The 10000-nt window shown below is 40.9% G+C and overlaps 1 protein-coding gene and 1 long non-coding RNA gene across 4 annotated transcripts in view; one reads left to right on the top strand and one right to left on the bottom strand.

The window, feature by feature from the left end:
• Positions 1-6009, top strand: part of LOC147016497 (matrix metalloproteinase-9-like) — a 75505-nt gene extending 69496 nt beyond the window's left edge. The window contains exons 11-13 of the mRNA XM_085845209.1: positions 1936-2089; positions 3508-3611; positions 5495-6009. Of these exons, the coding sequence (XP_085701335.1) occupies positions 1936-2089; positions 3508-3611; positions 5495-5622 (386 nt within the window). The 3' untranslated portion in view covers positions 5623-6009. The remainder of the gene's footprint in view (positions 1-1935; positions 2090-3507; positions 3612-5494) is intronic.
• Positions 1-10000, bottom strand: part of LOC147016496 (uncharacterized) — a 20971-nt gene that overhangs the window by 805 nt on the left and 10166 nt on the right. For 2 of the 3 annotated variants that reach the window (XR_015049069.1, XR_015049070.1), the window contains exon 5: positions 556-621. This is a non-coding gene — a long non-coding RNA (uncharacterized LOC147016496). Of the gene's footprint in view, positions 1-555; positions 622-1934; positions 2367-10000 lie in introns of those variants that run through there. The other variant, XR_015049071.1, reaches the window with a different exon arrangement.

Genomic DNA, 10000 nt, shown 5'->3' with positions numbered 1-10000 from the left:
TCAATTTATATAATTCTTCCTTGAAATTCCATGAAATTCTTCCTCTGGGACATGCCGCTCTAAAACTGAGCAATAAGACCAACTACCTTTTTTCTCTAAAGAAGTCGAAGCTTTAAAAGAGCTAAAGGACAGAGAGTGACAACTTTAAAAAAAACACAAACTGACAGATGGGGGTCAGTGGATAGAGAAAAGTTCAGGAGTGTCAGATACCACAAGGTAACAATAGAGAGCAATTTTGAAGAGATTGAGGGAAGGGGGAATAAGACAACAGGTGGGCTGACAGGATAGCCTGAAGGTATGTACACTCGCTTCTGAGCTATGTAGCCTGGGTTTGAATCTTCACTGAGCTACAAACTGTCACACACATGCAGGGCAAGGAATCCATTTGTTTGCAGTCCTGAGGATGGACATTAAACTAGGTGTCCCATCTGCTAGCATCAGCTGGTGGACATTAAAGGTCCGGCAGTGTCGGCGCATTATTGGTGGCACCCTGGCTAAATTACAAATTCCTGCCTGTACTGCAGGTAGCAAGTGATCTGGTCTTCTTGGAGGTACCTTGACAGCAGGTTTCACTTCTTCCTCTTCTGGAGTGTGGTTGCACTCTGGGCAGCAGCTTCTGTACTGTAAACAAATTGACCATGTGGTTTGCATATTTCATATGAATGGCCTTCTTTCTCTCTCACACACACACTCACACACTTTGAGACCTGGGAGGGCTACATTCCATTCTGAAATCTGCATATGGAGACAACGACACACACACACACACACACACACACACACACACACACACACACACACACACACACACACACACACACACACACACACACACACACACACACGACAATGGAGTCAGTTCCACAGATAAGAAAGTTTGATGAAGGAAAAAGCATCAAACGTGGACAACGGCCAAGTAACTAAGACTTGATGGTGTCAGAAATGCAAGCTAACATAACATCAAAGACAAAGGCTCTCAGAGAACCATGTACATTTATTCACAAAAACCTTATATTTCCATTAAGATAAAACTATTTAAGTGTACTTAGTCATCAGTCTCCTCATGACTGATTATAATCATTGTAGCATTATCATGAAACTGAAATTTTCGCAAAAAACTTGGAGTTATTACTTCCTTTCCTCCACCAAAGGTGGACAGATGTTATATGTTATCACCCCTGTCTGTCTGTCTGTCAGCATAATATCTCAAAAGATTATGGACAGATTCAGACAAAACTTGATGAACAGGTTGGGTGTATGACAAGGAAGAATTGATTCGATTTTGATGAAGATCTGGATATGAGAATTAAAAAAAATGTTTTTATTGATTCTTCATCATTGAGTGATCGAGCTACAAATGGTATCTCGCATGATATCTCATAAAGTTGTGGACTGGTTCCAACAAGCTGGTTCGATTTTGGTTCAGGTCCGGATTCAGATCCGGCCTACACCAGTAAGATACAGCTTAAATTATTCAACCTGCCATTATATCGATTGCTGCTCCAATACCACATGATTTTGCCTCAATCCTATTTTATAGTTATTTAAAAGATTTAGCTTCATTGCCAAGCATAAAAGGTTCTGCAATGCCCATATGTAAGAGAAACGTTAAACATTGAAAATTAACTTCTGAACTGACAGCAAACCTGGTGCCTTAACGGGTAGAGGATATTGCTCTGCATCTGGGATATCAGCGGTTTAAATTCACAGAAAAACAACCACATGTTGGCAAACATTGTGCAAGCTTTGACAGGTCATATCGCTTCCTCCTGCATTGAAATTCCAATTGTTAGGGCTATGCATACAGCACTAACTTTAGGGCTTGCCCTTGATCGCAAAGGCTGGGAAAGATAAGTGGATAGTCTCCTAATTGTATTGCATGGAGACATGATTTCGAATGTTTATAAGGATCTTACATACGTACACATTCTGCAGGATCTCTGGTGTGGCAGTATGCTGGACGGGTATTGGAGGCCTGCTCACCTTTCCCTCTCTCGACACTTGGCCTGCCCAGTTCCGTCGATCACATTCGTGGTGTTCTTGCTACACGGAATGTCGCCTTCATCTTTGGAGATTCACAAGTGTGGAGGTATGGCAAATTATTGGGCTTGCAAGGTGGATAATTTGGAAAACAATCAGGAGGAATTTCTCATTTTAAAGAATCAAGATGAATTGTGAACTAAATTGCTTCAACATAATCTCCACAATTTGGTTTTTCTCAAGTACTTGTTTGTTATTAATAAAAACAATTGGACTGTGCGTCCTGAAACTTACCTGGATCAGGAGCAACAGTCACTCAAACCCCCTTCAGACCACCGAAGACTGATTTTTTAAAAGTCCGTCCACAAATACTTTCAACTTCTTCTCTGAAACCACACACGATTTTGATGAAACTTGACCACAACCTTTATCACCCGTCATGTACCAAAGTTTGTTCATGGCATTTAACTTAAAAAAATTAATCCATCGACATTTACTTTCTAATCTGTTACATATTTTGTGGGTCATCCATGCCTACTTGTGGTTCCCTGGTTATCTTATCCAGCTGATAGCAGGTGAGCACCCAGGGGTATTGCCCCTATTTTTTTACTTGTAGTCCTACCAGACAGTTCAAGTCGTGTTCTATAAATTATTTTCATTGTTTTTACTGATATTTGGCAATTAAAGCACCACTTAATTTGAAACATGGCCTTGAACTTGCCTTCAGGGTGTTCCAAATGTCTTATGACCCTCAGGGTGATCCAGGTGTCTTGTGAGCCCAAACATTTATTATTATTATTTTTTAAATTCATTTGCACAAGTGGACCTGGCAATGGTGCGTAAAATTTATCACAGGACATCGCGTCAAATCATCCTGTGCAAAGAAAATGTTGGTCCTCATAGAAACTTACTGGACCCTAAACGGGGACATTGTTAATATTTACAATAATGATTTTTAATGAAGCTTATATACTGCATGTCATTTTAATATTACTAAAATTACATTATATTACACTCCCATTGGTGTGCAAAAACATTAAGTTTTAGACAATTAAATAGAGGTCACAAGACATCTGGAACACCCTGTACTGCACTGTATAGGCCAAACCAATAAGGATCCATGTTAAAATTAATAAATAAATAAAAAATAAAAAAAGATTCAGAAAATGAAAATAAAATAACAGAAATGAGACCAAGATAAATTTCTTTGAATTCAAATTGAAGACTCCTTCCTGCCACAGAAAGAATCAACATTATTTAACAAGAAACAAGGTACAAATCTGTTCCGACTCGGTGAAACCATCCGCATGAAAAAGATTCGAAGATTTATGTCAAACGATTATAAAACAGACGAACCAACGGAGAGTACGTTAGATGGCATGACGAGCGACAAACTACAAAGGTTCATCTAATAGCCCTGCATTGCCAACAGTTTTCCAACTTCAGCTTAAAGTTTCCGATAATTTCACGACCGATCAGGCTACTTGAAACGAATACGTGGAGATGTGCTAATAAATTATGTTTCAGAATGAAACTGCAACAAGGGGCAGTGACAACCGTGCCTGAGAAGACGCAGTACCGACTCTGGCCAGGCGTTGCTCCAACATGGGACACGGTATTTCATTCCCAGAGTAAGTTTCATCATTTGCATCTTCACCCCACGATACGAACCCAGCCATTGTGCCTTCTATTAAATGCTTCGCAAAATTCATTTAAATTTGTCATGTTTATCTCCGTTTCACTGTTTTTTTTATACTCTTGCTGATGTAAGTATAACATGCAGATATGATTGCACATGTAACTAAACATGACGTGTTTATATGTGCAATGACATTCAACAGCTGCATCAACACCATATCAGACTGGATGACCATTCATTCATCGCCTGACGCTCGTCTTACAAGACAAAACCCATCTTCCTGACTCCCAATTAGTTAGGCCCAATTATCTTGCTTCACAGTCACATTCAACAACACCACCACTCTGACCGCTGCTTCTCGTACGCACAACCTCATAATCATCCCTAACCCCTCCCTCTATTGCAGTGGTTCCCAAACTTTTTTGTCCATGACCCAAAATTTGAAATCACATTTGCCCCGCAACCCAAATGATACTGGAACCTCGTGTACCGATGATAAAAATTGTCAGAGAAAATGCTTTTGACATGAACCCCCCCCCCCTCAAAAACAGATTTTTTGAGGGGCGGGTTCAAATTTGGGTCACGACCCTGAGTTTGGGAACCCCTGCTCAATTGCTTACCATATTGATTCACGGGCGTCAGCAGTGACCACTATTTTTGTTGTGTCTGTGTGTCTGTCTGTCTGTTTGTTTGTGACTCTCTCCAGAGCATAGCTCCGTGACGTTTGATGTGATCTTGATGAAACTTGGACACAAGCTCGATATCATGGTCGAGTTGTGTCTTTTTGTACGAGGGGTGTCCCACGACCACTTGAACTTTTTATTTATTTCTCGATTTTTTTCTCGCAATTTAATTTCCTAGAAGCTGTGCATAATATCCAGAAGTACAACATCGAAAAAAATCTGATTTGATTTTGTCAATTTTGACGGAAGAGAGGTTTTTACGGGAGGGCTTGCTCAAAAGCTTCCAAGAACTCAATTGTACGATATATATATATATATATATATATATATATCTATCTCTATCTCTATCTCTATCTCTATCTCTATCTCTATCTCTATCTCTATCTCTATCTCTATCTCTATCTCTATCTCTATCTCTATCTCTATCTCTATCTCTATCTCTCTCTCCAAATGTCTCCCAAGCACAATTCATTCAAACCTTGGGAAAAAACAGCTTGGGAAACACTTGGGAAACAGCTGAAACGGATAAAGAACGATATCAAACCTTGAAAAGGCACATACTCAGGTCCCCAGCGTCGATTGTGACGTCATACCAAATGAAGAAGAAGAAGAATTGTGACGTCATTTGTGATGTCATAGCACAGTGTCCTGTCATTGGTTGACAGACGTTATTGGTCATTATTGGTTGACAGACAATATATAGGTCGTTATTGGTTGAGAGACATTGGTTATTGTATCACGTTATTCTTTTTATTACTGCCAATTATTGTGCTATTATTATTATTAATATGCTGTTATCATTATTCTGAGATATCTTTGGGAAAAAATGGCATGATAAGGTGGAACGACACTTCAGCTGCGATATATACACCTTTCCAACACTGAAAAAGGCAATAAAATGGCCGTAACTTGGGAACCGCTCATCCGATTAATATCAAATCTTGAAAAGGCACATCCGCGGGTCCCAGGCAATATTCCTGGCAAGTTTCAATCAGATCGGACCAGTGGTTGTCGAGAAACGGCGGTCGCAGACAGACAGACACACACACATACACACACATTGCTGGAATTATAGATAGATATTTGTAATTTTATGGATGCAAAGCAATGATGTTCCCTTGCCAACCTGAGAAATTGGATGAAGTGTTTGTTTCTTTTCTCCACCCTCTTCACATCACCTCTCCCACTGCAGATCACAACTACTTTGTCACTGGAGAGGTCTATCAAGAGTTGTCCAGTCATGGCCGGATGCTGATGATCCATCACCTTGATGAGTTTTTCCTTGGGTGTCCCAAAACTGCTGAGTTACCAGAGCCGTGATTCATTCACTTGATCATGGTTGAGTGAATTGAAGCGTTTTGTTGTCTCCCAAGAAATGGAGAGGTTTTAAATAATTTGGAGAAACAAAGGTTCCATGTTGTGTTGTTCAGTGGTACTGCATTCTTTCAGAGTTAAAGAGAGCTGTGAAATATTCATTAAAAAAAATTCCGAAATCATCTTTTTACTAATCTCTCAAACAGTGGAATCATCACCTGTGCCGTCATTAAACAATGAGAACTTTTCCGGGAAAATCTTTGCATTTTCACCTTGTTTGTTTGTTTTTTGCAATTGCTTTTTTTTGTTGTTGTTGTTTGGATTACTTGTTATGCTTGGATTGCCTATTGCTAATTTTGTGGAATAAAATAAAGCATAATATAAGCTGCAAAACTTGTATTGAATCCTCATCTGAGCATTGTATATGATCTCATCATCATCATCCATCCATCCATCCATCCATCAGGACCATACTCTGTGCAGAGCGTTGGTGCTGCCTAAGCAGTCTCCTTGGCTATTTGGGCACAATCCTGGACGGGTCGCCACTCCGACACAGGATACCAGCATGCTGGCACTCATTTTGCCGACCTCAGAAGGATGACAGGCAGAGCCAACCCCACCTGGTATTAATTCAGCAGCCAAGGGGGGGTTGATCCCTGGACCTGAGGATCACAAGCCCACCACCCTAACCATTAAGCCAAAACCAGGCATAAACATTATACAAACTGATCTAAACAACTCTTATGTATCAAGGAAAGTACGAAACGCACCTCACTCCATATGGAACGGTTTCTCTGGAAGCAACTTTAACACAGGGACTGAAAATTCGTTTCTCGGCTTCTCCTGGATGAAATGGTCTGCAAGTTTCAGAAGTAAATCCTTTGTACATCGAGGTAATATGTTCCAAATTTCAGCAACATCCGTTTCTGTATTTTTGCTAATATAGTATAATGTACTTCTAAGAGAGAACACTGGATACCGTTCGTCTCCTGATCGCAACACTGTCGCCAGCACGAACAATGAATAACCAATGAGGGAGATGAGACTGGCGTGTGGGGTCAAAAGAAGTTTCTGTTGGACATCCAGTGATTAGAAAAAGTTTGTGAACCCTTTAGATTTTTTCTGTATTTCTGCATAAATTTGACCAAAAATGTGATCAGATCTTCATCTAAGTCCTAATAATAGATAAATAGGTCCTGATTAACTTAACAGCACACACAAAAAAAATCTTTTTTAATATATTTATTGAGCAAAATGATCCAAACTTTCAATTTCTTTGTTGGAAAAAAAAATGTGAACCTCGAGGTTAATCAGCTCAATTAAGGGGATAATTACAGTCAGGTGTTTCAATCAATGGGATGACAATCAGGAGTGAGTTTGGGTGGCCCTGCCCGATATGAAAAACATCAACTTTCTTCGTCACCATAAGAGTCTAGTCTTCATTACACAAGTTTGTGGAAGCACTTCATGCCCCGATCAAAAGAGATTTCTGAGGACCTCAGAAAAAGAGTTGGCGATGCTCATCGGTCTGAAAAGGGTTACAAAGCCATTTCTAAAGATGTTGGGCTCCACCAATCCACTGTCAGGCAGATGGTGTCCAAATGAAGAAAATTTAACACCATTGTAACTACAACATCCTAAACACACAAGATGGCAACCTCCTTGGTGGACTTGTCGTCGGCTAATGACAAAGTCTGATGCCGAGGGATCCTTCTCAAAGTCTCAAAAGTTTTCCGCTGGCAAATGACAATCAGACTACTGTCAGTATTCATTGGGGACTGAAAGATCCACGTTCGCCTCAACAGCAAAATCAACCGTGTTCGAACACTAAACGAAGGCCTCCCTCAAGGATCTGTTCTCTCCCCCACCCTCTTTAACCTCTATGTTAGTGACCTGCCAATTACGACACCCTAAAATCTGTCAGGAACCAACTCACCAAGATCTAGACATGCTGGAGGAGTGTTTACACAAATGTAAGCTCCGCCGAAACCCGGACAAAACAGCCGTCTGCACCCACCATCTTGACAATCGCACAGCAAATGCAGAGGGAGATGTGAAATTCTGTGGCATGAAGGTTGAAAATGTCCATTACGCCAAATACCTTGGGGTTACATTTGACCAGACACCGACCTTCAAAGAATACCTGCAAAGATGCAAGGACAAGGAAGGCCAAGGCATGGGTAAAACCCCATCCGGAAACTGGCCGAAACATCGTGGGGAGCCGGCGCTAACACGCGACACACGGCAACTCTCGCCCTCATATACTCGACTTGCGCGCTAGTCTGTTCAGCGAGTGCCCATACAAAAGCCATTGGTGTTCAGTTCAACACCACAATGAGAACAGTGTCTGGAACCCTCAAGCCAACAAAGACCGAGTGGCTTCCTATCCTCTGCAACATTGCTCTGCCAGCTACCCAAAGGAATGTGCTGTCATCCTGATACTTCAGCTGCATTTTGGCGACTGAAATTCCAGCCCAGCACCTTCTCACTGTTCGTCCGTGCTGTCGTCTCACGTCCCCAAAACCACCATGGAACGGCATCTAGCTCCTTACCGAATCCCATCAAAGTAAAACCAACTTGTGGATGGCCAGCTGGGAGGCTGCCACAGCTCCTAATAAACATATTGTACATGATCCAACCATTGCTCCACCTGGTTTCACACTCCCACAGAGACAATGGGCAGCCTTCAACACGCTCCGCCACTGGACAGGGCCGCTGCGACAGCACCCGAAAAAGAGAAAAAGAACTCTCTGATGTCGATGCAACAGGTGGAAGTGTTCGAGTGGTGCATATGTTGGTGAGCAGCCTGGGCAAAAATGCTTCAGTTAAAACTATAGTATACGAGAGTTGTACTCTCATATCCTGTAGTTGGTAACAAGTCCAACTACAGTAGTCTGCAGAGAATAACTACAGGAAAGGAATGCTATTTTTGCCTGGGGTGGGAGAGGGGAGGGTGGGTAGGTCAATGGGTAGGGGAGTAAAGGGAATTATTGGAGTTGGAGGCATGGGTACTCGGTGTATGGGTAATGGGAGTGAGAGTGCAGGCAAGGGGAAGAAGCTAAGAGGCAGAGGGAAGGGTTGACCTCTGCATTTACATTTACTGCAGGGTACTGTTTTAGGATAACTATATCAGGAAAGTGGTCACACGTGTCAGTGGTATGAGGAAGAGTTTGAATGCAAGGGCCATTTAACAATGGAGTTAACATGGAAAACCTATTTGATTTTGTGAATATATCAATAAAAAAGAGAATATTTTACATATGTCCAACAAATATATATATATATATATATATATATATATATATATATATATATATATATATATATATATATATATATATATATATATATATATATATATATATATATATATATATATATATATATATATATATGGGTAAACGACGCATTTCAAATGAAACGAGTGACATTCTTATTCTCATGAAACACAGATCTCCCACTCACGTCACCCACCACACACACACACACATCCTCCTCACACATATCCAAGGAGAGAGTCACATTTAACTTTTGGTCATTATATTTTACACAATTTGTCCTATACCAATAAGATAAAAAAATCAAAACTACAACTGACACTTATAACTGCAAGCATTGGTTTCAAAGTGGGCACTTACAAAGCTGTGAGCCATGAGGAATAAAGTTTGACGAGCATGATGTCATAGGTCACATGGTTTGGCTGCCATATTGGATTGAAGGAAAACTTTTTAAACTTTTTTTCTCTGGAAACACTTCACCGATTGGAGCAAAACTTCAAAACTATCGTCCACTACCAATTGGGGGAAAAGGTGTGATAACAATGATGTCATCAGTCACATGGTTTGGCAGCCATACTGGATCAAAGAAAAACCTTTAAAAAACAAAATCATCTTCTCTGAATCCCATTCCTCTCCCCAGAGCACAAGACGGCTATTCAACTCCACCTCAGGTCATCCCCCATTCATGCTCGTGATCATTTTTTTCTGTAATTAACCCACCCCAAACCCACTTCTTCCTTTCCAAGGTCACGTGTTTTGCCCCCTCTCCCTCGCCCTCATTTTTTATGCCATTTCGGTTTCAGTCCAGGTTTTCCCCCTCCTCTCCTTGCTGTTATTGAATTTGTATCCACAATACACAGATTCACCTGGTGTCGTCATTCCCTTCCCTTTGAACGCATTCTTTTCCATGCCCATTCCATCTCCAAGTTTCCCTCGACTTCGCTGTTGGTGTGTTTCCCCCAATTTCACCATGTGATTATTGGTCTGTTATGTTCTGGTCTGCTCAGTGTTCTAGCACTTTCACAAGCATCGACTTGGGATCCCCAAAAAATATCGATATGTTCCTCACACAGAATTTGAGCGATGTCATTCAGAGCATTGGACAA

This window comes from Eptatretus burgeri, chromosome 11 (assembly GCF_056783735.1).
Source record: "Eptatretus burgeri isolate ZD-2024b chromosome 11, Ebu_testis_v1, whole genome shotgun sequence".
Lineage (NCBI taxonomy): Eukaryota > Metazoa > Chordata > Myxini > Myxiniformes > Myxinidae > Eptatretus > Eptatretus burgeri.
Note: the sequence above shows the minus strand (reverse complement) of the source record. Positions and strands in the feature narration are given on the sequence as shown.